The 27,372-nt window shown below is 29.3% G+C and overlaps 1 protein-coding gene across 9 annotated transcripts in view; it reads left to right on the forward strand.

The window, feature by feature from the left end:
* LOC142318031 (sodium leak channel NALCN-like) overlaps positions 1 to 27,372 on the forward strand; it is a 198,344-nt gene that overhangs the window by 123,000 nt on the left and 47,972 nt on the right. For 5 of the 9 annotated variants that reach the window (XR_012754784.1, XR_012754785.1, XR_012754786.1 and 2 more), the window contains exons 3-6: positions 9,488 to 9,621; positions 21,562 to 21,779; positions 22,288 to 22,510; positions 23,984 to 24,120. Coding sequence is in view for 2 of the 9 variants with exons in the window: in XM_075354559.1 (XP_075210674.1) it covers positions 9,530 to 9,621; positions 15,142 to 15,306; positions 21,562 to 21,619 (315 nt within the window). In the remaining 7 variants the exon portion in view is untranslated. Of the gene's footprint in view, positions 1 to 9,487; positions 9,622 to 15,141; positions 15,307 to 21,561; positions 21,780 to 22,287; positions 22,511 to 23,983; positions 24,121 to 27,372 lie in introns of those variants that run through there. The other 4 variants (XM_075354559.1, XM_075354558.1, XR_012754783.1 and 1 more) reach the window with 3 other exon arrangements.

Raw genomic sequence — 27,372 nt, forward strand, 5'->3', positions numbered from 1 at the left:
AACAAAAGTATGTCAGTTTTTTTTTTTTTTTTTTTTAATTATTTGCTGCTAGTGTGTCAGAATCATTTTTAAATATTTATAAAATTAAATTTTGAGCTTATTTGTATACTCAGCAACTTTATTGGTATGGAAATTTATACTGCTATATGCTAGTATTTGTTTTTTAAAAATAAAAATTATGGTGAGTTGTCACCCAACTCACACTTATGACATAATTCACATTTACAGCGTGTAGTTTTAAATACTTAACTGGCTAATTAATCACCCCCCAGTCATTTTTAGATTATTCGTAGGATACAATTATATACTAATTTTATATCAAAATATGATTTATATATTTGTTCATAATATTATTTATAAAAAAATAGATTGTTTTTCTGCATATCATTTCTACGATTAGATTATTCCTAATTGTTTGACTGATGCACATTATTCTTATTCTGTGCCAAAGATGAGGACAAAGAGCACATTAAGCTTGTTTCTTGAACTTTGGGATAGGGGATACTTTCATCAGCTGATTCTTGAATCTGTAGAAATTGGTTTTATTGAAGTATCAAGGTAAGTTGAATTGATTAACTTCTAATGTTTTTCTAAACACACTTCTTTCAGCTAAAGTCATCATTAATTCATTTCAATTCATTTTTAACGTATAAAACCACAGCTAAAACTAAATAGAAACTGGCACTGAACTCATAAATAAAACAACTTCATAAAAACGTACAGTGGTAAAACTACCCGATTGTCATATGTTACTGACAGAACAACTGACCACTGCCAGTGCACCTTATTCAGAGAGATAAAACTACCCAAATGCATTTAGATAGTTTTAATTCATTTATTTTCATGAGGTAAAACTACCCAAATAAATTTAGTTAATTTTTACCTCTACAGCCAAGTGTCAGTGTTCATTTAGGTATTTTGAAAATAAACCATTGCTCATAAAAAGTGTATTGTTGGAGTTAGGTAATGTAATCTTCAAAAAAGGAGTTGTCATTAACTTCATTTGGGTAAAATACCTCTGTTATCATTAAAATTGGACTTGGGTACTTATACCTGCAAGTCAAGGTGTTTTATTCACCTATAATTGCTAAGATTTAAAGTTAGGTTCATAGTTATGACCACTTTACTACCTGTTAGGGTGTAGGGTTTCAATTAATTTAGTAGTAAGCTTGTAGAGTGAACAGTCTTTCTTTTTCTTTTTAGCCTCCAGAACCACCGTAAAGTATTAGTTCAGAGGAGGAATGAAGATAATATGTGTGAATGTAAATGAAGTGTAGTCTTGTACAGTCTCAGGTCGGCCATTCCTGAGATGTGTGGTTAATTAAAACCCAACCACCTAAGAACACCAGTAACCACATTCTGGTATTTAAGTCCATATAAAAGTAACTGCATTTACCAGGATATGAACCTTAGAACTCTCAACTTCAAAATCAGCTAATTTGCAATGACAAGTTCATCAGTGGTCAGTCTGGATCTCAATAAGTCCACTATTGAGCTTTAGATAGGGAATCTTGGAGAGCTGCATCAAACCAGTCAAATGACTGAAGACAAAAAAAAAGCTTTAATTAGGCTTTACATTCTGTTATTAACAGTATAATATGAAATTTAAATAAATTATTTAACCATTAAATATATATTTTTTGAATTGATTGTTTAATACTTAATATTTTGTTTAATTTGCTGCAATTTACTGTAAATTTTGATTTAATATTTTAACATAATCTTTTAAGAACTCTTTTTTACAATTCTCTGTAGCATATAATGTCGGTCAATATTTACATTTTCTTTTATATGTTAAAAATAGAATTATTGTTAAAGTTGTATGACATGTATCATAAATTTTTCATAGATTTAAACACGTATCAGTGATAAGAATTTTTATATTCCTTCTATATAGTGAATTGATTTTTCTCAATTATCAAAATTAATAAGTCAATTTTACTGGGTTTTCTTTATATTTCAATATACTGCAATCATTCTAATTCACTAACACGTGTAATAATCCTTTTTGTGTAGAATTAGAATTTTTGTTTACAATGTTGCTGATGTAAATTTTAGCCAGAACACTTAACATGAAGAGAAGAAACATGCGTTAACAGGGTTTGTTACAGATTCAAATTTCTTCTTATATTGACTGAATATATCTTCTTTTTTTTATTAACCTGATAAAAATAAAAATGAATAAGCTTGCGATATAAATGTTGTGTGCATGCTTAGTTATTCCAGTTGATGTTTATTTATTTGTTGTTGAAATGGTTTTGTAGTTTCATCTTGTTGATATAAAGAAAAAATATATGCTCTATCAATGAATATTTAAAAATTGTTATTTGTTATTTAGTTAAGGGATTGACAGCTTTTATTTTATTTTTATTTTTTTACTTACAGTAAAGGGTTCTAATGTAATAAATTTAGGTTATGATATTATGACCCTGTTATTCAGATTATATTAAAAAATCTGATTGACTCGTAATCAATGCATTAACATTACATCTTAATTTTTTAAATTCTAAATACATCTAAAAAGAATTCTGTTGTGCAGGTATGCAGTGTTATATATGAATAAATTCATGTTAATGTGCATGAAAAACAGTATTGGAAATCTAATTCCAAATTAAAAATATATTATTTATGAGTCCAATGAGAACTCCGGTATCATTTTATCAACATTTTCTCAAGGATCATGGAATTAATGATCACAAAAAAGTATCTCAAATATTTTTACTGTTGATTCTTTAAACATTTTTAATTTAATAAAACTTTTCTTAATTGCTGTCTTTCCCTTTTTCTGTAGATGCATGTGTGTATCTGGCAGCTGTGCTCTGTTATTAGGCTTATTTGTGTTATTCATTTGTATGATATTGTTATTAAACTCTCTTAAAAAAGATAAAATCAAATTAAAATCTGCAATTATAACTATTTGTTCAGAAATAATTGATAAGAAAAGTACAAACTTTTATTTCTTATATAAAGTATTCTCTTGTATCTTTTTTATGGTACTGAATACTCTGGTCATTAGCCACTGATACCCACATCTAATTAATAAATGGATTTGTCATGTGATTTAGCTATACTTGCATGGGATATTCTGCCTGTTGGCAGGTCCCTAGCACCATTGTTACCTTCATCTGTTTCTGTCCCATGCTTTTCTTTTCATCTCATCTTTACTTCTCATTTATTCTTCATAATACTTTTTTATTGCTTACTCTGTCCAATCATATTATATTCTCAACCTCCTCTATACCCACATCTCAGAAGCCTCGATCTTATCTTTTTCATTTTTCCCCAGTGTCCATGTTTGACTAACGTAAAAAATATTCTCAAAACATAGCATTTTACCAATCTCGTCTTCAGGTTGAGATCCATGTTGCTGCAGAGTAGGTTTTTCTTTCTAAAAAAAGACTTCCTCTGCAATTACAGTTCTCATCTTAATCTCTTCTTTACTTTTCCAGTCTTCAGTTAGTATTGTCCCTAGATATCTGTATCTTTCTACTTGTTCAATTTTTTCTTCTGTAACAAGATCCTTATCTTTCCTCTCACTCGCCTTCCTAAATTTTGTTTTCCTCACAGTTATTTTCATCCCATATTCGTTCATCCGTACTTCCAATGCTTTTATCATTCCTTGTAATGTCTGAGTGTCTTTAGCTACAATCAACAGATCATCAGCATATCTGACACAATTTATATTCCTTCCATCTATGCTTACTTCTTTTTAGCCTTCCACTATTTCTTTCAATATTTCCTTAACATAAAGAGTGAACAGTGTTGGTGATAAACAGCAGCCTTTCCTCCGCCTAATTCTAACCGATTTGTGAGATTCTCATTTATTTTCACAACTGCTTTTTGCTTCATATGCAATTCTCTGATCAATTTCCTACCGTTCTAATCAACTCTCTTTTCGTTCAGAATCTCAAATAACTTTTCCCACTGTATTATGTTAGACATATCTATAAAACACAATCCTCTTCCTCTTTCAAAACATCTCTCTTCTATCATTCTGATCAGTCCTACAGTCTCTCTTGTTCCTCTGCTTTTCTGAATCCAAACTGTTCTTCTCCAGCATTCTCCTCCATTTTTGTAATCAACCTTCTTTTCATAATGCTAAGCTTATTTTTGTAGCATGTGATATTAAGCTGATAGTTGTATGTTCTTCACATTTTTTGGTTCCAACCTTTTAAAGAACTCTATTGGAAGTTCATCTACTAGAAAACTTTAAATATTTGGGGGAAAACATCACACACAACCTCCAAGAAAATCCAAACTGGAATGAAAGAATAAATAAACTCATCAAAGCCACAATAAAAACACAAAACATCTGTAACAAAAAATGCATGTCCATAAACACAAAAATAAGACATTATAACTCAGTTATCCAACCAGAAATACTTTACGGATGCGAAACCATATTTGGACCGTACCAGACAAGGTTTACCGACAAACAGGAAAAGATTGAAAGACAGATTCTACAACAATGCATCGGGAAAAACATTAAAAAAGACGGGATTTGGAGAATTATTCCAGACGAATCTATTTACAAAACGATCATCCCGATAACTAATAAATTTAGAAAGAAGAGAATTTCCTTTCTAGGGCATATTTTCAGAATGGAAGAAACCAGACTTATCAGACGGACAATCGAACTTTTCTGGAACAAGAAAAGCAGACCGAACTGGTTATACGAAGTACAGAAAGACATGGAGGAATTAGAGATAACCCGTGAAAACCTAAAAACGAAAACCGGAAACTATGAGAAATTAAAAAATAAAGAAACAAGATTCCTATCAAAACCCAACAAAACAATAAGCCGGGTGTACTCTGAACAAGAAAGGGCAAGAAGATCTGAACCCTTAGAAATTACTGGCAAAAAAGAAAAGCTGAAAAACAACAAATCAGCAAGAAAAGAAAGAACTTGCCAAAAAAAAGAACTAAAGTGATCCATTATGGTCTTAAAAGTAAAAAAAAAAATTGCATTATTCAAAAATATTATATATTATATTAAAAAAACCAACAAAGATTTTTTCTTCCTTTTTTTAAAGCTACACTTACAAAATATCCCAGAAGATGTTGCCCAGACTTGTAGAACTCAGAACATCAAAATAAATGAAATAAGTTCATTAAATTGAAATTAATTATTAATACTCTTAAGTGAAAACAGACATAAAATTGTGAGTCTGCATAATTTGTATGATCCTCTAACAATTTCAGCTATTCATCAACTAATTTAAACAAATGAGGTGTTCACAACAAGAGGCCTTATATTTTATCTAATCAATATAATTTGATAAAATTAATATTTACAAAGATATTAATGATTAAAAAATTAAAATGGCCGCCATTTTGCTTTTTCAAAGGTAAAATGTTCAAAATTATTTATTTTGTTGAAGATATTGTACGGTGCATGTAAACCAGATTTTATTAGAACATCTCAATCTATTTTTAAGTTATAAATCCTTATTGAAAACACACAAATTGGAGGACAAAGAGAAAATGAATCAAAGTAAGGCATTTGTCCACATGAATTTTTACTTTCCAGTCTAGTACTATTTTTACTTTCCAGTCTGGAAAGTAAAAATTGATGCTATTAAATCTTCAGCTTAAAAGGTCAAGAGAATGAGTCTGTAGTGCAAGGTCACCCTCAGTATCACGAGATTTAGCATAGTTAAGGTCTCCAGACCTGGTGGACCGGTTTTGACCAAACTTCGTCAGATTACTTCTGTATAAGGGACATTAATGTCATTAAATTTTCAATATAAAAGGTCAAGGGGGTGAGGGCTGTAGACCAAGGTCACCTTCAGTAACCAATTATTAGTGGTTTTTCAAATTCACCTGACATATTCTCAGCCAACAAAGCAGTCAGTCTTTTTGATATCTTTCCCTCTGTGCATTATTCCTCTTTCAAACATATTTTAATGGGCAAAGCCTGGAAATAAATACCAGTCTCATCAAAATTAAAAATGTTTCTTTCATTATAACTCTTGCATATTCCATTTAACTTTTTCTTACACTCGCACACCAAATTCTGATCTACAGCTTCACCGTAAACTTTTTTATATGAAGCATTATATCGAATTCAGAGTTTATCTAACTAACCCCCTGATGCTTTAAACTCACCATAACAGAGTTTTCTGCAATTTCCTTTTCTTTTCTTAATTTTCTTTTTCGTAGACATTTATAACTGCTACTTTTTTTTTAATGTCAAGCATTTACAATTTTGAGATATTTTAAGTTGTGGTATCAATGGTTGTAACGATTTTTATAAAATATACAAAATTGAACATATAGTAAAGTATGTGTAGAAAATAGAGCTAATAATAAGAGCTACAAAAAATAATACAGTTCTATACCGTAACAATGACTAGTGTACACACGCACATCAACTGATGATGATGAATACATGAAATGATTGAAATCATAACATCAGCATCTAGGCACGAAGTGATGCAATTCACAACAGATAAATAAATTAGTCACACTTGAGTATGAAATAAAACTGTGAAAATTGCAATTTTTTTATTCCCGCTATCCATTTTTCATAATTGATTGAACATTTTTTGTAGGTAAATTCCTTGTCTGTGTTCATTATTAAGAATTATTTTATCAATTAACTTCACTAAAAAACTACCGGAGACTCTAAAAGTGTCTGGTATTAGATAAGTCTACTACTGGGAAGTGTCCTTCCCAGGGGAGTTTCACTGTATATGTATGCAATTTTAATTATGCAGATAGAAGGTATGTGCCGTCGTAAAAAATGTAATGTTCTTTGTTAGATAAATTAGGTCAGTTCTATTTTTGTCATGTTATATAACATTTCAAATTTCTATTAACAAATTGTTTGATCATAATATTATTTTCAATTATCACTAAAAAGACATCTTAAATACATATTGTCATAGAGTGAAAAACAGCTCGACTTTAAAGCCAGCCTTCAAAATTGATTATGTCAAATTTTTCAATGATGTGGAATTTTTTTTGTAAGTACAAACTGCTTATTTATTCTATTTAATTCTTCTTGTAAATAATTATTAAAAATTATTTGTCATTCTATTTATTTTCTAATAATGTGTCTCATCTATTCAACAATGCATAGCTTATTTTTAATATTATTGTCTGAATGAAAACTGTGTATTAGCTGTGTATTTATTTTTGTGGTATCAACTTCTGTTAAAGGAAAATGTAATAATAGTATATAATGATGTAAACTATGAAAGTAAAAAAGAAAAGTTCAATAATAAGATTACATTTTATATCAAATTTTACATGTTAAACATATAAAATGAATAGTAAGTAATTATTAATGTATTACTGAATTGTATGATAAACCTGACTACTTTTGAAAAATTCAGCAGTGTATCTAATTTGGCGATGAAAATTAGTTAAATATTATTGTTCCATGTAATATCAAAATAAACTTGGTTAGTATTTTGTTGAGAAGGTCATAATCCCAATAAATATTTGGTAATCGAATTGTGTCTAATATTCTAAAAATCAATCTCAGATGTATTAAAAATTTAAAAAGAAGTTGAAAAAATAAAGAAGAATGGGGAATTCCTATATTAGAACAGGTTAATTTTCCTTGAATTAGAGCTTCATTTTTTAAATATTTATTGAAAATTATACATAAATAGATGTCAGGAGTTAAGTTTAGGAGACTTCATTTCATGATTGTGAAATTAAGTCTGTGAGTAAATCTTTAGTGGCAGTCTTTAACTTACTGGAATAAAAGCCCTACTAGGCTTTAAGGTTGATAAAAGAATTTGATGAAACTTCCAGAAACTTTGAGATTAATAAGATAAAAAAAAAAATTGAAAATTCTCCTTTCCTCCTACTTCTACTCCTCCACCCCACTTGTCTGATCAAAAAAAAATTAATCTAAATATTCAGAAATTAAATTTTTTCTATTCTAACCAGAATACATGTAGAATGGTGTAGGAGCTGCAGGGACACACTCCTTCTTTGAATCCAGGAGAGAGGCTAATTTAACAAAAAAATGTTTAATTTTTTTTCAGGAGTATTTAATAATTTTTGTGAAAAGTAGTAAGTGTTTTGGCTGTCTTGGTATTGAGTGAGTATTACCTCAACCCAGGTCCACTTTGATCGAAACTTCACCTTATTATTTTTTAAAAGTATTTAAAGCTTATTATTTTTAATTATTGTATTATAAGAAGCGTTTGAAAAGACTTACTGTATCCTACATCTCCAAAATAGAAAAGCTTCCTTAAAATCTTAAAGGTTTTTTATTTTTTTGACATGTTATATTGGATTGATTCACATTAGACCTAGAAGTTTCCGTTTTTAGTCAAGACTTGTAGTCAGTTGTGGACTTGTTTGAATTACGGGAGTGTTTGTTGTTTGTTAGTATATCCATGAATCATCAGACCTAAATGAGGATAGAAATAATTATGAGCTATTGGTAATGAATAACTGATTCAGCCATTCCCTTATAGGAAGATTGATTGTCTACTCCATCCCGACACTATCTATTTATAAAAATCACAATTAAATAAAGTATTTAGTTTAACCTTAGAACTGAATCACTACATTGGACAATCATCCGATCATTTAAAATCTCCATTGTTTTTCTGATTAAAAATATTGCTTATAGCAAGAGTAGCATCAAAAGAAATAAAAAATCAAGGATAAGACAAAGAGATAATTGTCGGGGCAGGATGTATTGTTTAATAGAATTTTACAACTGAATAGTAGCTAAGAACAGATTGAAGAGCTTTAAAAATTAGGTTGTTTAAACATATTAGCCTTAAAATTGTAGTGGGCTCAACCAAAATATCAACATCAACCTTCTTCATGGGGAAGTTAGTGCTGTAAGTTAGGTTAGTTGAAATATAAATAAGAGTGAACTGGTGGTCAGAAAAAATGGATCTCTCTTGGGTCTTGCGGAAGGGAATTTGTACACAACAGGTCAGTATTTTTTTATTTCTACCAAAATATAAGACATGTCTTTTCCTTTTATTACATAATCATATTATTTACTATTAAACATAACTGTATTGAAAATTCTCCTCTTAAAACATTTTCAAAGTATTAATTTTAAAAACAAGGTTATTTAATATAGGGCTGTATGATAATAATAGAGTTATTTAATACGGCTTGAACATTTTTGCGACTACATTATCAGATTTTTTTAAAAATTGTTGTGAAGGAAAATTAAATGTATGGTTGATTTGTTTGCTGAAAGTTAAATATGTATTAACTGTTGTGTGAACTATCTTCAATATTAAACTGTTTTTTTTTTTTTTTTTACCTTTATTTATATAAGATACATACATTCATGCTCATAACTGCTAAAATTAAACTCCAATTGAGTGATATTTTTTATAAGATTTTATTGGAGGAAAATATTTATTTTTTTTTTGAAAGTGATGTAAGAAAAAAGATTATAATTTTTATTTATTGTTTTATGAATATTTGAAAATATTCTTTCCATTACCCCCATAACAGAAAAAGTAGATTAATCGCTTTCAATTTTTAACAGGTACATGCAATATATATCCATGTCTACATATTTCTTGGATGTATGATTGGTCTGACATTATTTGTTGGTGTAGTAATTGCCAACTATTCTGAAAATAAAGGTACTGCTCTTCTAACAGTGGATCAAAGAAAATGGTGTGTATTTATGTTTACTAGTTCTGATATAAAAATAAATGTTTTTTTTTTTTTTTATTCAACCATGCAGGTATTTAGCGATGAACATATTTTATGTTTTTTACCTGGCAATAATTCACAGCAAATATTTTAACTTGTTATAGTTGTTCAGAGTAGTCTAACATGCAAAACTATTTTCATAGTTTCTGACTACATACGGTATAAAATGTTTAATGAACTTTTTAAGTATTTTGTTTTCTTGATCAGTCTTCTAACTCCGTGAATTTTAACATCAAAATTTGTTTATTTGTTGAAAGGCAAGAATATTTTTATTTTTAAACATATGTAACATGTTTGATTTATTTTTCATTGTAAAATCATTTATTTATAAAATATTATTTTTCTGACTCTCAATACTACTATTGTACTTATTATATAATGAATGTGGAGATATCTCAGTATGAATTTCACCTGTTTAATGTAAGCATAATATTTACATATTATGTTTTATGTATTTTTACGTAAATACATTTAAATCCATCTTATGCAGGCTGATTTTGTCTGTATAAGAGAAGCAGCTATATAGGTGATCGATACCTGGATTGGAAATTTAACACTTAATATCTGTTTATGTTAGCCTCTTTTCATGTTATTTATTTCTGTTGCATAGTTTGTCTCCTATTCAGGTTTGTTTATATTACTGTTAAAACAATTGTTTAGAAAATAATGTATATATAACCATTTACATCTGTGTAAATTGGCTGTTGGAAATAATGTTTGTCTATCTCCAGCATTCCTATTATTGATATACATCTATTTCTGTTGTATTTATTTTTTTAAAAATAAAAATTTTATTTATTGTTAAAAACTGATTACAACAATGTTTCCGCTAAAACAGTTGGGGTTATGGCTATAGCATTCTGGATGAGCTCAGGTACAATTCCCAGCTAGAGTCTGTTTTTCAACTGTTACTTTATTTAATAAATTAATTAAGTTACTTTTTCTCAAGTTATAAATGTATAGCAATTCAAAGTTAAAAAAGAAAGTTGGGGCCTAATGGTTTTAAATAACCTGACTTAAGATAAAAGATTTGTGAGAAAGCCACAGCCATTCCTGAGATTAAAAGGTATAGTATAATACAAGTATATATCAGGCACACTGGTCTGAATTAGACCAGTGGTAAGTAACGTGGTTTCCTCTTTCCTTCTTCATAGACTTGATGTACTGTTACATATCCAGCATGCTAACCTCCTCTGAATTTAAGGTGATATTCAGCCTTACAGCTGACTCCATTAATACCACTTTTTTATATCACATGTTTGACTTGTTTTGGGAAACCATACATGAAAAATACAAAAGAAATTGCATATTATTGAAGTATTCTCGACATATAGCTATTAGATTGTAAAGAGATAATAAATCAGTACATATGAATAGCAGTCTGTCATTGTGATACACTATTACTGCACATATGACTATTTATAACAATACATATAATGCATTACCGTATCACCAGTAACACTGGGCTCTGACCACTTAAATTTTTCTTCATAATTTGTAATACTTGCCAATTAGTCTATCAATATTAATTGTGTGTTTTATTTTTTCTTAATTTACTTAATTTGTAGGTTAGTACAAATTGCATTGTATGTAGGTCATTAAATATGATAAGTTTACATATCTGAATGTTGTTAAGGCAACAATGAAAGTCTAAATTTTCTTTTAATCTGTTACCTTGATTCATAACAATATTCTACCATACACTGATTGGTTTCCACATTTGTGGTTTGGAAAACTGGTAAGTAAGCCTGCTGTTTTCTTGAAATTGGCGCTGAAGAACGAGGCAATTTTTGGGAAGTTCATTAGTACTTCATTAGATACAAGCATCTTTACTTAAATAATATTGTTTTTCTGAATTGATAACAAGGAGCTCACATTCAGTTGGCATATTCATCTTAATAATGAGTTGTCACCCTCTTACTCTTCTTCAAAATCAGAATTACTTTCTTCATAGTCTTGATCTTTGACTTAGTTACAAAATAAATTCTCCCTTGACATGATTGAATCCATCACTACTTTTTGTATAACATTCCTTAAATTATATCCATGGTTCTAAAACACAAAGAAATAGAGTCTAATTAAAATTTAAACACTTTTTCTATAAGAAAAAATATAGATTAAATATTTAAAAAAAAGAGTGTTTGCCTTTGTACTAATCAGTGTTAAAGTGAAATTTTACATAAACTACAATGCCAGTCTTACAAAAAAAAGACGATCTATTCAATGAAACAATGAAAATTGCAAAAAATTATAACACCATTATAATAGTTAATTCTAGATAAAACTGTTACTATGCACAATATTCCATATCAAATCAATGAGTTGTAGACTTGTCCAAAGAGGGGAAATCTCTACAAGACACTATCTGCCTGCACCGACAGTAGTGTCGGGTTTTTACCAACTAAAACCACTTCTTCTCTATGACATGCAAAGACTTGACCCACCAAAAGCATAGTAGGAATCACAGGATCACTTGCCAGAAAGGGGCGCAAGGAACTTGGCAGAATCCCACAGGCATCAACAGAACACGTACATCCACATTCAGTCGTAGCCTACCTTTCTTTTTCTGTTTAGCTTCCAGAACCACGGTAAGGTATTACTTCAGAGGATGAATGAGGATGATATATGAATGTAAATGAAGTGTAGTCTTTTACTGTCTCAGGTTGACCATTCCTGGGATGTGTGATTAATCGAGATCCAATCATCAAAGAACACCGGTATCCACGATCTGGTATTCAAATCTGTATAAAAGTATAAAAGCCTTTATTAGGACTTGAACGCTGGAACTCTCGACTTCCAAATCAGCTGATTTGGGACAACGCATTCACCACTAGACCAACCCAGTGAGTTAGGCTTAGCCTACCTGGTCTAATCTAACTTAAATGATGCAGATGGACGCCCCTCATCCTCGCAGGGTGTTCTTCAGCCACTCACCCTGCAGTGATGCTCCTTATCATCTTGGAGAGCTCTCCGCCTCTCAGTGTTAGCAGGCATGACACCAATTACAGTAACATGCAAATTAATCCGAACACAATGTTATTTAATAAAAAGTAACTTTATTTAGAAAATAAATCATACTTGTACAATTTGTGAATATCTAGTAAAATTAATATGCCCTCCTTTATTCTTAATCTCTCTTTTCATGTACATGATTTGGCATCAATTCAACAAGTGTAGTACACATTTTTTTCTTTGTCATGAAACCATACCAATATTCTGCTTTAATGAGGTCAGTTTTTGTGGTACAATTCATTTTTAAGAGCAACCAACTGTTGCTCTAAGTTTTCAATTGGTTTTTAAGTTACAAGCATTGCAGTTACAACATAGAAGTAAATAAAAAATTTCCTTTGTTCAGATTAATTTGCACATTACTGTACGTTGTTCGTGTCTAGCAGGTGTATTGCCACCATATGCCCTTTGATTCATCCACCTATTTATACATGAAAAGCATGTGTTCAACATCATCAAGAGTGTGCAATATGGGCACTTGTCTTTGCTGTGCCTCCTAGTGTAAAGATATGACCTGAAGCAGCCTTGACCCAACAGGAACTTAGTAAGGAAATTATCTAACTCTCCAAATCGTGACATGTAGTTAGCCCACATCATGACATGTGGGTCAATACTGACCCACATTGTGACATGTGTAATTAGCCTGTATCCCCTATCAGATTCTTCCCATCTGGTCTGCCAGCTGTCTAGGAGCGTGGTGTATCACCGTAACCTAATTTACTACAAGTCAATTAGGCTTATAGTGTCGTACATAGCACTTTATCAAGCTAAAGCTTCCCTCAGGTCTTTAAGCCTGGTGTTATATGAAAGGGTTAAAAAAAAGGAATCTTATGATTGTTAGTGTTGAGTGAAGAAGAACTCAAGTAAAAATGTTCCTATTACTTTATTCATGTCATCATTATGGTGTCCTGCATGTTAGCAAGTCCCTGGCACCACTACTGTCTCCATTTGTTTCTGTCTCGTGCTTTCCTTTTCGTCTCATTATAACCTTCACTACCTTATGACTCTTGTTAACTTCAGCCTCTTCCTTCCTCTTCTTTTTTGATTTTCAGTGGAGCCTTCAAAAACTATATTTATTACCCCTTTTCCCCTAATTATATGCCTGATCCAGTTTCTGTTCCTCCTGATAGTCACCAATATTGTTGTCTTGTCATTTATTCTTCTTAATACTTTTACATTATTTACTCTATTCACCCATTTAATCTTCTCCATATCCCCCAGACCACATCTCAGAAGTCTCGATCTTATCTTTTTCCCAGTGTCCATGTTTCACTACCCTACAAAAGTTTACTCCAAACATAGAATTTTACCATTCGCTTCCTCAGGTTCAGATCCATAATTCAACAAAGTAGGTTTTTCTTTTGAAAAAAGAAAGAATCACCTTAATCTCTTCTTTACACCTTCAGTTTTCAGTTTGTATTGTCCGTAGATATTTGTATCTTTTTACTTGTTCAATTTTTCCTTCTTCTGTTATAGCATCCAGATCTTCCCTGTCATTCACCTTCGTAACTTTTATCATTCCTTATTATGTCTGAGTGTCTTCAGCTACAATCAACAGATCGTCATAAAATCTGACACAATTTATGTTTCACCTATGCTTTCTCCTTTTTGGCCACCCAATATATTTTTCAACATTTCCTTGACATAAAGAGTGAACAATGATTGTGATAAAGCAGCCTTGCTTCACTCCTTTGCTTAATTCTAACTACTTCATCTTCTAAATATTTAAAGAGTTCTGCTATTGGAGGTTCATCTACTCCTGTTTTTCCTGTTCTTTAATATCTGGTATAATTTCAGATCTCAAAATTGGTGGGCCTTATTATATTACTATTATTATATATATTCATATAATATGATGCCCTGCCTTGATGTAGGTCCCTTGCACAATCTCTGTCTCCACCTCCACTCTCTATTTCCAGCCAAACTCTGAGTTCGTAATAGCCCCATTTTTTCTTTTTAATCAGGTTTAATCTGTATTATTCTCTAACCTGTCTTTTTTCCTATTGATCTTCTTAACCTTCCACTTTCAATTATATGTCCTGATAATTAGCTTTCTTACTGTGAATTGTTTTGATTAAGCTTCTATATAGAAACTTAATCAAAACAATTGCCCACTTTTATTAAGCAGCTTTTGTTATTGTAGATATTCAAAGGCTATGTAGAAATAAAGTGGCCAATATGAATGAAAAATATTGGAAAGTGTATTGTGATAATATTAAGGAAACAGAAGCTGAATATATGTGATAAGACAATACTATGGAAACATTTATTATTTCTTTACAAAAGCTAGTGAAAGTGACAGTGATGATATGATGATTCTGATGACAGAAATCTCAGAAATTCTAATATTTCTTGTGAAGTGGGTGGTGTTCACCCTCTTTAATTAAAGTAGTTTTATCTACTTCTAACAGACTTAATATCTTTGCCAATTTATATGTTCTAATGTTTAATAACAACTTTTTTTAAAATTAGGTGTGATTTAAAAAAGCGTCTCAAAATTGCTCACCCCTTACACTTACCTCCAAGACCTGATGGCAAAAAATTTCGAGCTTTTATATATGATATTACTCAGAATATTTATTTTAAGAGATTTATCGCAGGAATGGTATTGACAAACAGCTCCTCCTTGTTGTTTCTGTAAGTATATTCTGTTTGTAATATATGAATTAATCCTCTTTGTTTAATATTATTTTCTGCATGATTAAATAAACAAAACAAATAAACCAGTTTTCTGTTTTTATTCTTTTATTGATTTTAGGATAATATTGAATTTTTGTGTAATTATTTAATCATTGTCAATTCTAAGAATTTCATATATGTTTATTCGGGATAATCGCAGTTTAACTAATACATTGGTAGCATTTCAAAATTTTACATATTGAGTATTAATAAAAGAATTTTTATGTTTAGTGTGTGAAAAAAATTTTGTTTTTTCTTATTAAATAATTTACTATCTACTTATTTTATTAAATTAATTATTTTTTGAATTACCATTTAATTACTTTCAGACCATTATTGACAGACCATTTTTACATATGGTCTGCCTATGCAGTTCATACCATTACAAGATTCTGCCACAAATTTATTCCATCTCTACATTTTAAAATCGCTTCATTTCATACTACTATCACTAATTTTCAACATCATCTTCTTACACATTTCAAAAGCCTCTATCCTTTTTTTTGTTCTTCCTATTCTTTATGGTTCATAGCATAAAGTATTACAGTTCACATAACTGTTTATAATTTTAGAACATCTTTATAATTTTTAGATCCATAACTGATATTAGGAGATTTTTTTATACATCAAAGTTTGTGGCAGCCTGTTTCTGACTGTACTTTAATTCACCGTATCTTTGAATTTTAATTTTATTACCTAAATAGAAAAATTCTGTTAATTTATGATTCATTTTGATATCTAATTCCACCATTATATCACATCTCCTTACCTTTGTTTTATTCATATTTACATTCACATAGAATTTTAACACAATCTTGGTTGTCAAAAGAAGTCTTGATTGTCCTTTATTTGTAGAACAAAACAAAATGGGAAAATCAAAGTGCATTTGCTTTTCCCAGTTGAGAGAACATGTTGACTCTCGACTATATTTATATAGTAAACCAGTTGTCATGCACGCAGATTAGATTTCTAAGTATGTGGATTGACCAACGACTCATGGATATCTGATGATGCAAATTGATGCATGCCTTTGTGCTTGCTGTGACTGCCAACTAACAGTGCTCCACATTCTTGTGGATTGTGTCTGTTATGTGGTACAGTGTCACAAGTTTAACCTAGGGCCTAACATATGAACCATTTTAGGGGATAATGAAATATTGATACCTTATGTTTTACAATTCCTTAAGAGCCATCCGTTTATATTCAAATATTTGAATTACTATGTTTCAGCTATTTATGCCATTTGTCATAAAGCAGATATTTTGATCATAGCATATGCTACAGGTAAAACTAAATACATTTTTCATTACATAAATATTTGCATTATACATACATTACATAAATACATTATTTCATTCAAAATAAATAATCGCGTTCAGGCGATGATAATGCTCAAAGCATTTTTCACCAAGAGAAAAAACAAATCAAAAGAAGGGGCCCTTGCATTATATCCTCATATGTGTTAAAACTGCCATAATATAGCTGCAAGGTGATGCTTTTTTTTCTTGTGTATTGCTGTCGTTGAATGTAATGAAAACTTATTTTCTTTTTCTTTTTTTAGATTTATGTTAGGTCAAGATGCAGTTAAAAGGAGGTTATTATGGGTTACATTAATTTTTTATTTTTATTAATTTTGGATTTAATAGTAATTTTTTTAAATTAATTTTTTGAATTTTGTTCTTCATTATGTACATATCGCCTGCCCGTCACTCTCATAAATTGAGATAAGTCGTAACAAAGTAGATGTACTGGAAAGTGTATCTAGGAACGGATTTTGGGTTTTATTTATTTATAATAAATGTATTTTAACTGTTCAATTCAGTTAGGTCTGATAGGTTTTAGAAAAAAATTTTTTTGTCTCTTTTTTTTAATTTGATTTTTTTTTTATTTAGTTAATTGTACTGTAAGGGATAATTAAATTTTAATTTAGAATAATAATTTTTTTTAGTAACTTTTGTATCGGGGTTAATTAATTTCTTAGATTTATTTATTTTTTCCTGAATAATGAAGATTTACTTTAAATTGTATGTTACTGTTGTTGAATAATTATTTATAAGTTTGGGGTCATTTTGAAATGAAATTCGTTTTTTTTTATCTGGTAATTTGATTTAATCAAGAATTTTTTATTTTTTTCATTTTGAAATTTTAAATTAAGGTGGATAAGCTATTTTTTTAATATAATTTTTGTTTTGTTTTTTTTTTTTTTTTTATTAATATCTTTCATCATTTTAAGTTCGTTGTAGATTAATTATTTTTTCTTTACCAATTTATTTTTTTACTTTATTTATTTTGACTGTGCTGAGGTAGCATAATAATTAGTCTGGAATGAATGGTTTGACGATAATTATACTTTATTTTTTTAATTTAATTTGAATTTTGTTTTTAAGTTAAAAAGCTTAAATTTTGAAGAGGGACATAAGACCCTATAGATGTTTATTTTTTTATAATTTTTTTTTTTAGTTTATTTTTTTACAGTTACTTATGTGTTTTTGATCCTTTATTTTGATTTTAAGATTTAGATACCTTATGGATAACAGCATTATAAATCTGGAGAGTTCTTATTGATAGGTTTGTTTGCGACCTTGATGTTGGATTAAAAATTTCTGTGGGGTAGGTTTTACAGTTTCGGTCTGTTTGACCTTTAACCCACCGGGTTGGTCTAGTGGTTAACGCGTCTTCCCAAATCAGCTGATTTGGAAGTCGAGAGTTACAGCATTCAAGTCCTAGTAAAGCCAGTTATTTTTACATGGATTTGAATACTAGATCGTGGATACCGGTGTTCTTTGGTGGTTGGGTTTCAATTACCACACATCTCAGGAACGGTCGAACTGAGAATGTACAAGACTACACTTCATTTACACTCATACATATCATCCTCTGAAGAATTATCTAAACGGTAGTTACCGGAGACTAAACAGGAAAAAGAAAAGTCTGTTTGACCTTTAAAATTTTACATGATCTGAGTTCAAGCCAGCATGAGCCAGGTTGGCTTCTATCTTCTTTTTTTTATTCTAATTGGTACAAAAGGATTTTTGGTAATATAATAATTTATTTACTAATTTGACAGATTTTAAGTCGTTAGATTTAGAATTTAATTATGTAATTTTACAGATAGTAAATGTTTATTTTTAGTTCTTTTTATTTATTTATTTATTTATTTTTATTCTTCTGGGTGTTGCTTTTTTTACTTTATTTGAGCAGAAGGTATTAGGTTATATTCAGTTTCGTAAAGGTCCTAATAGAGGGTGGATTTATTTGGTTTATTACTTTAAAGTTGTTTAGAAGGGAGTTTTATTTTCTTGTTTTTGGTAATTATTCAATTTATTTTTTTATTCCTATTTAAGGTTTATCGGTTTCTTTTTTATTTTGATTGTTGTTTCCTTTTACTTTTAATTGTGTTGGATTTATTTATGGTTTATTTATTTATTTTTTATTTTTTTGTTATCTGGGGTAGGAGTTTATTTATTTAGGAGTTTATTTTAGTGCAGTACTCTGATGGAAATAAATTCTTCTGTAACAAACAACTAGATATAATAGAAGGGAATTATTATTTAATAATATTCAATAACCCTTCTAATATAACTTATCTTAAATAACTGTTGAATATTGCTTTCCTATAAAAATTTTGATGTAACAAGATAGATATTCTGTGCCACCCATTCTGCTTTTTGTATTGGCTGGTTTGTTACTGCTTGTTACATCAATTTTCCAGTTAGTGTGACATGAATACAAAAGAAAAGGTTCAATTTTTTAAAATTCACAAAAATCTATTTTATATCAAAATATATTTTACACGAATAACAAAAAGCTGAGCTTTGGTTATGTAATAAATCAACATGCAGAAATGATACAGAAATTATAAAAAAGATATGTTGTTTGAAGACAGTCAATTGCCTTTCAATAAAATAATATTGTTTACTTACTCGCTTGTAAATTATATAACTAGTCAGTTTTTACAAAAATGAATTTGAGATGGCAAAAATTTCAAATACAGCTTGGAAAAATTATTTGAGGAAGGTGTGCACTAATCATTTACTGCAGAATTGTACTAATCCTATTTCGAATCCTGTTGAAATAGATAAATCATATTCTATGCTTGTAAAATATTACATAGGGAAAATGCATCTTCAATATTAAGTTTTACAGTCATATGCCACAAAATCTAAGAAAGTTCCTGAATATTTTACAGATCAAAGCGGTCTTAAAATAGCTAAATCAAGATGCAATTTCACTAAAAATAACTATAATTTGAAAGTATACTGTGACCTAAATAGTGATTAGGACATGCAGTAAGCAGCCCCCATACTGTTAACAGTAATTAAAGTTTTGTGGACACAAAACTTTGCCACATGCTTGTACCAAAAAATAGAACTGATATTGGGCCAGTATAAAATGTCGCAATAAAATTAAATATAAGATGAGCTTCTTTTCAATCTGTATTTATGTAAGTTCATGAACAGACAATAGCATAGGAAGAAGATTTGTTCAAGCAGATATTCAATGATATTGTTGATTTCTGGCCACAGTAATGATTAAAAACAGGTATAAGTAAGAGAATTTATTTTATAATTAATTAAAACTCACTTTTGATTCAAAATAAGCTCTAAACTTTTATATGTAAAGAATTTAATGATAAAACATGTTCCTTGTAAAAATATAGCTTCTTTAAGAACTTTGAATATGATGTTGAAACAAAAGCTTAATCATCATTATAATATGTGTGGTTAAAGGATCTCCATGGTCAAAAAAAGTAAGATAAGTGGAGTCAAACATTAAAGACATGTTGACAGCTTTTTTTTGTCCATGTGAGCATTGATCACCATGAATTTCTTCCAGAAGGCAAGACAGTAAACAAGAATATTATCTTGAAGCAATGAAACGTCTTCATGATACTATCAGGAAATCCAAACTGTCATACTACGATAAAATTTTATTTTTAGTAAAAATGTCCAATAGGAATTAAATTATGCCGTGATTATCCACAATTAGTCTTCTCTGAATAAATCCATTTAACCTTGCGTTTTAAAATCATCCGTCAACTGCTCATTGAATGAAGCTTAAAATTTTAAAGAGAGCTTGAAAAGATACTGACCTAGGCGTACAGAGATGCTTAAAAAAATATATAATGCTAAGAAATGGTAAAAATTATGATGTATTTAAATTAAATAAATAAATGTATTTTCTATAAAAGTAAAACACTCATATTGTTTGACGACATAGTGGTTTTTTATTTTTTTATAAAAGTACAATAGATGACTCTGTAATCGTGTAACCCTAATGTTTATTTATTTTTTTGTCACATTAATGATAGCAAAAAATAAATGTAGATTTATTAATTAATTTTAATGTTAAAACAAAACATTAATGGTTAGTATGTCGTAAATAAAACTAATAGAAAAAATGCATTTGTAAATAGCAAATTTAGAGTGGGTTGTTTAAATGAAGTTCTTAAAAAAAAACTTAATTTTTTAACTGTAATTTCACTTAATACAGTTTTGTCAATGCCAAATTGACCTGCAGCTGCTTACTAGGTGCACCCTGTTTTTGCTAATTTATGGGCTTACATTTTCCTTATTACATTTAAACATTTTTATAATGGTCAGTTTTCATATAAATACATAAGTAAAAACAGATTATTATTCATACTTGTGGTAGGCCAAACTCTTTCTTTCTATAATTTCTGTTAAAAAGAGTTAATAATTGAAATTTTAGTGGTTATTTAATTATCTTGTACCTAAAATGTACAAATGTTCTCCCATTACATTATTTGCTAATGATTTAATGCATAATATTAAGGTATATTAATTTTGGTAGAGTAAATCAAGGTACATATTCCGCAAACAGCTGGGGATTATTGTGCAGAGCTTTAGTTTTTTTTTTATTTTATTATTTGGCAATGTACCAATTCAAAAGGGGCTAATAATCCAATTACAGTCAGGTAATTAATATTATCAAAGCTCAGTTCAAACATTTCTGATAGTGCTAATAATTAAATCTCAACAACCAAAGGATATCAAATCCAAATAAAAGTAGATAACATAAAAATGGATTTCAACCTTAATTCTGCTCTATCATAGGACAGTACTGAGTGTTCATAAATGAAATTGTCTTTAAAATCTACAGAAAGGAAATGAGTAGATAAAATCTGAAATGATAACTACTCTTATTTAAATTAATCAAGGAAAATAATTGACTTTTTTCTATTTGTTACAGAATAACTTATCATACACTGTGGGCTTTGTCGTTGTCGTTCTTCGTTTTTTCACAATAACTGGAAAGCACGCAACATTAAAAATGCTTATGCTTACTGTTGGTGTTTCAGTTTGCAAAAGCTTTTTTATCATATTTGGAATGTTTCTTGTGGTCTTCTTCTACGCTCTTGCTGGGACAATCCTTTTTGGAACAGTTAAATATGGAGAAGGTATAGGAAGGTTAGTTAATGAGATAATTCATTTTAAAAATATTTGTTAAATTTATTTTTATTTATATTGAGTTTGATGCGTCTAGTTATGTTTTATATTTTTAAATATTTTCTCACTTTTAAAATCTAGTTACAAATATTTAATGTTGGGATTACCATTGATGACGGAATTGCACAATACTTCAAAAACTGATAACATATGTCTCTCTATTTAGAAAATATCTTTAATGTAAAAAAGTAGTTTAAGGCACAATTTGCCATCCGGATTAACAAATATGTCTTAAATTAATATAAGGATAAATAAGAGTATTTTTTTATGTAATAACCAAAATTTTACATGCAGATTTAAAAAATGTATTTTTTAATAAATATTGAACATGATAAATTAAAAATTAATATTGTTTAACCTACAAAGTAGAAGTTATAATTCCAGAAAACTGTCAGATTAGTGAGCTATTATAAGCTGTAGTTGCTGTATAGATTTTCACTCAGATTTACTGGACTCATTGTATTTTCAGGAGAGCTAATTTTGGTTCACCAGTGACCGGTGTGGCAATGCTTTTCCGAATTGTTACTGGAGAAGACTGGAATAAATAATGCATGACTGTATGATACAACCTTCATATTGTACACCAGCTGACAACTATTGGGAAACTGACTGTGGCAATTTTGTAGCTTCTTTAATATACTTTTGTTCATTTTATGTTATAATAACATATATCATACTCAATCTTCTTGTTGGTAAGTTAAAATGTTCTATAATTAATTTTTAAATAATGATTAATTGTTATTTTATTAATAATAATAATTTATTTTTTCTAAATATCTTGGCCAAAGTATTGGAAATCAGACTTGTTGGATAATTTAGAAAAATCATTATTGGATCTTAATTGTTGGATTTTTAATTAAAGATATTTTTTTTTGCATCTAGTCATTTTTATAAAGTAAATCTTTTTAGAATACTAATGTTATAGAAAAAGCCCTAATTAGTTTTTGTTTTAAAAAAAACTATGCCAAGTCTTGGCAGTTTCCTAATATTTCTGACACCAAGTTATATGTTAATAGTGTCTTTAAAGTGCCTTATTTGGTTGATGCTTCTAGTTAGAATTGAATGATACTAATGCAGAAGAATAGACAGATTTAAAGGATGTATCATTAGTAGTACTCCAAATAATAAAAAGGTTTGTGACAGAACTAGTGGCAAAAAGTGAAAGAAGTAGGAGAAATGGTAACTGAAAAAAAAATGGAGCACAGAAGGGTACATCCGAAGGCAAAGGTGTTAGTATTTGGGGACATAATATTTTTTGGTACTGTGAAAGAGATAAAAGAAGGGACTGAACAAATTGAATTTAAATAAAAAATGAAAGTCGAGATATATTGAAAGAAGCTGAAAAAATCAGTAGTAGCTGGAGAGGTATCTTGAAGAAGAAAGAACTAAGTGGGAAATTCAATAAGAAATAGCATTGTGTTTGTGCAGTGTTTTATGACAGCAAGGGTACTTTTTCTGGCAGAATTCATGAAACTTGTAACCACAATTATGTTAGAAGTTCATTATCGATTTCTAAAGAAGCTTTGGAGTTGAGTTCAGAAAACAGAGTGGGATGCTCAAAAAATGTTGTTTCTGTCCTTCATATGATAGTGTGTGGTCCCAATTCCCAGTTTACACTAAGGCTTTACTTAAGCCGTTAATGATTTTTTTTTTATCATTATGTATAACCTGAAATCAATGTACTTTAACTACCATTTCTTTTCTAAGTTGGAAACTTAGTGAAGAGTTTCCAACTCTGAGTTTGAAAATCAGAATTTTCTAAGTTGGAAACTCTGATGCCTTGAAACCAAAGAAGAGCTCATGGTTGGTGTCATTGACTGAGTGGATATCCTGTTCCATGGAGTTCTTCAATCAGAGTTTGCTAAAGCCATTATCATGATTGATAAGTATCATGACACCACCTTCATATGTGTGACTATGTGAAGAAGTAAAGTAGATATTTTAATTAAATATCAGATTTTAGAATAATTATGATAATTTTGAAGTAATACATCACTGTTTTTGTTTTTTTTAAATTATCTATTAACACAATTACTGAGTTTTACTTAGGCATTTATTGTGTTCAATGATTGAATAAACTTACTTTTTATTTCCTAAACAGATAACATTTAAACTAATGAAATATAAGATAATTTTATGCTAATTTCTTGTGGGTATTTTTTTAGGTAAGGTTCATTTTAAGACTTTTACGAGGGAGATTAGAAGTGGATCCACAGAAAGATCGTCTTTTGTTCAAGCACATGTGTTATGAATTAGAGCGTTTACATAATGGAGAAGATGTAACTTTCCATGATGTTTTAAAGTAAGTTCATATTTTTATATTGCTGTAGCAGGAGGAGAAATACTCCTTTTTGTGATGTAAATAAGGAGAAAGTTTCCATATTTTAGTGATATATATGTTTGTTAGTGCCTGTGTAATTCCAGGTCAATTGTATCAAATTTCATGAAATATTTTTTAAACAATTTTTCTGAATTACACTAGCGATACAAAGTATATAAGACTTTTAAATAGGAAATGGTTAAGATACTATTTTCTTCAAGTACCAGTTAATGTGTCAGGAAAGTAGATTTAAAAACTAAGTGAATATTGAGTTGTATCACAATAATAATCGTGAAAAGCAGCCAAAAATGGATTTTAAATGTACAATTTCTTGGATACATTCATTAAATTGGTAACAAAATTAATCTTTAAATAAAAGATTTGGGGTTAAGATTTTATTTTTTTAATAAATCCTATTTCATTATCTGCAGAACCGATCTAAACAAATCGTTCCAGCACAAGCTTGGGCATTAGCAAAAACTAGATACAACAAGTGTCAGTAATAATAAGAAAATTAAGATAACCAAATTAAAAATAAATAATTTATTATTCACACCATTTCATTGGCAATAAATTCCAAATTAATCCTTTATCTACAGATTTACTTTTAGTGCCAAAGAAAGTATTAATTTTTTTTTGTATTAATTTATCTAGAATTCAGCTAAATTGGAAAAAAAAAATGTTTAATTATATTATTATATGAAAAGGAAGGGTTTTTTTTTTGTTTCCGATAAAAAAAAAACTATCTGATCAATCGCAATCAAATGTTTACCTATGTTTCTTGGCATAACTGAGAAGGTTTAGATACATTTCATCTTGAAAAAATATTAAAAACAACAATAAAAGAAAAACAAGTTAAAAAGATAATGCTTCATTGCCTCCATACATAGTATGTTGACTCTCCACTTAGTGACGGATATTTTGTACTCGGGCAATAAATGTTTACGTAGTATATTGGTTGTCTGCTAGGTAGTGGTCAGTTGCACTAAATTCAGTCTACATAATCACAAGAGCGTAAGCTGCTGATAATTGGTAATTATTGAATACAATTTTAATTTGTTACTTTGATATATGTACAGTAGTTAGGTACATATATAGCATATATACCTAACTATACATATACATATATTTGTAGTATTCGATTTCTCAGGTAATATGATATATTGGTTCTGTGGTAGGTGAAAAATATTTGATTATTCAAATTTATTGATTTATTTATCTATTTTGGCATTATTTATTGATCAATAAATATTTGATTATTCAAATTTATAAAATTAAATAAATAATAAGTAAAAAAATATACAAATATAAAATATAAATAAAAATAATGTACAGTTAGAAATTAAACATAATCTGTCAGTTAATTGACAACGAACTGCTTCTTGTGGAAGAGAGTTATGGATGGAGCTATGTGCAATGGCTCTCTCACACTAAATATAGAATCCTTTTTTTTACTGTTAAATATTAATTAATAATCCCTTTCTTTTATTAAAAAAATTTAAAAAATAAAATTAATAAATAATAATAAGTAAATAAGGATACATATATAAAATATAAATAAAAATAATCTACACTTAGAAATTTATAAACAATCTTAAATTAATTAACAATAGACTGCTTCTAGTGGGAGAAAGTACAAAGTAAAGCTTTGCTTTTAATGTGGAGGGTGCTGTGTGCAGCCACCCAGTGCACCACCATTGGACTGCTCTGCAGCAATAGCAGCTAAAATAAAAATGTGAGCATATATGAAAAACAAATCCTCAAAGTGTCTCATACTTCCTTCATCTTTCACTAGTTTACCGCAGTACATGCATGAGAAATCTCAAGATGCTATGACATATGTGCGTAAATATGGGCATCCAGATTTATTTATAACTTTTACGTGCAATTCTGAATGGCCAGAAATAAAAAACGAACTATTCACTGGTCAAAAATCTACTGATAGAATGATATTATATCCAGAGTTTTCCATTTGAAAATGAAAAAAAACTTCTAGACTTTATTAACAGAAAAGAAATATTTGGTTCGGTCAGCTGCTATGTGCTAAGTGCCGTATGGCAAAAACAAGGCCTACCTCATTGTCACACATTGATATGGTTAGCAACTAAAATACAACCTGACAAAATTTATCTTATCATATCTGCTGAACTCCCTGATAAAAATGTTGACCCATTGTATGACATTGTTTGTAAACATATGTGTCACAAACCATGCGCTGATGTAAATAGGTCATCAGCATGCATGATAAATGGAAAATGTTCAAAAATGTATTCTCAAATGTACCTTTGCAACACTCAAACTGCAGATAACGGTTACCTGACTCTGAGAAGTCCAGAGTACAGAGGTCATATGCCAACTTTAAACATGCAAGGTAACATTATTGATAATAAATAGATTGTCCCGCATTGCCCACTATTGTCACATTGCTTTAATGCCCACATAAATGTTGAATTTTGCAACTACATGCAAGTGATTCAATATATCTGCAAATATATTACCAAAGGTTCAGATCAAGCAACTTTTTCAGTTGAAAATCAAACATTTGAATTGAATCAGTACATTAATGGTAGATATATATGTACATCTGAAGCCAGTTGGCGATTTTTTAACTGGTGAAGTCCGATGACTTCACCAAGTCACTGTTACATCCTGAAGTTCTTAGATACTATACTTATAATAATAAATTAATAAAGCAGAAGAAAGTGACATCAAAGAGTTTCCTGGAATCAAAAGGATGCTACTCTGGGTAGAGTATATACAACTCATCTGAACCAAAGTGAATGCTTTCATTTGCATATGTTATTACATAATGTTAAAGGATCTACATCTTTTGATTACTTGAAAACTTTTGATGGTATACTACACCAAACATATAAAGCTGCTTGCACTGCAGTTCGTTTATTAGAAAATGATAATCACTCGAAAGACATGTTTGCTCATGCTTCTGTCACTCTACGCGTAAATATAGAGAATTATTAACAATTATGTTAGTTTTTGTCATCCATTCCAACCAACCAAAGTATTGTGGGAAATATTCCAAAAAAGACTTTTGCAAAAATATTTTAACCAGTAACATTGAGATTACAATTTCAGATGAGATGTTGAATAGAGGTCTCATTAATTTTGAAGATATTGTCGTTGAGAAATACTTAATGCGATTTCAGTTTACCAACACCAACACATGATAATCAAGAAGCTATTCATGCTTATTACAACGTTAAGACTTTCAATGTC

This window comes from Lycorma delicatula, chromosome 1 (assembly GCF_047948215.1).
Source record: "Lycorma delicatula isolate Av1 chromosome 1, ASM4794821v1, whole genome shotgun sequence".
Taxonomy (NCBI): Eukaryota; Metazoa; Arthropoda; class Insecta; order Hemiptera; family Fulgoridae; genus Lycorma; species Lycorma delicatula.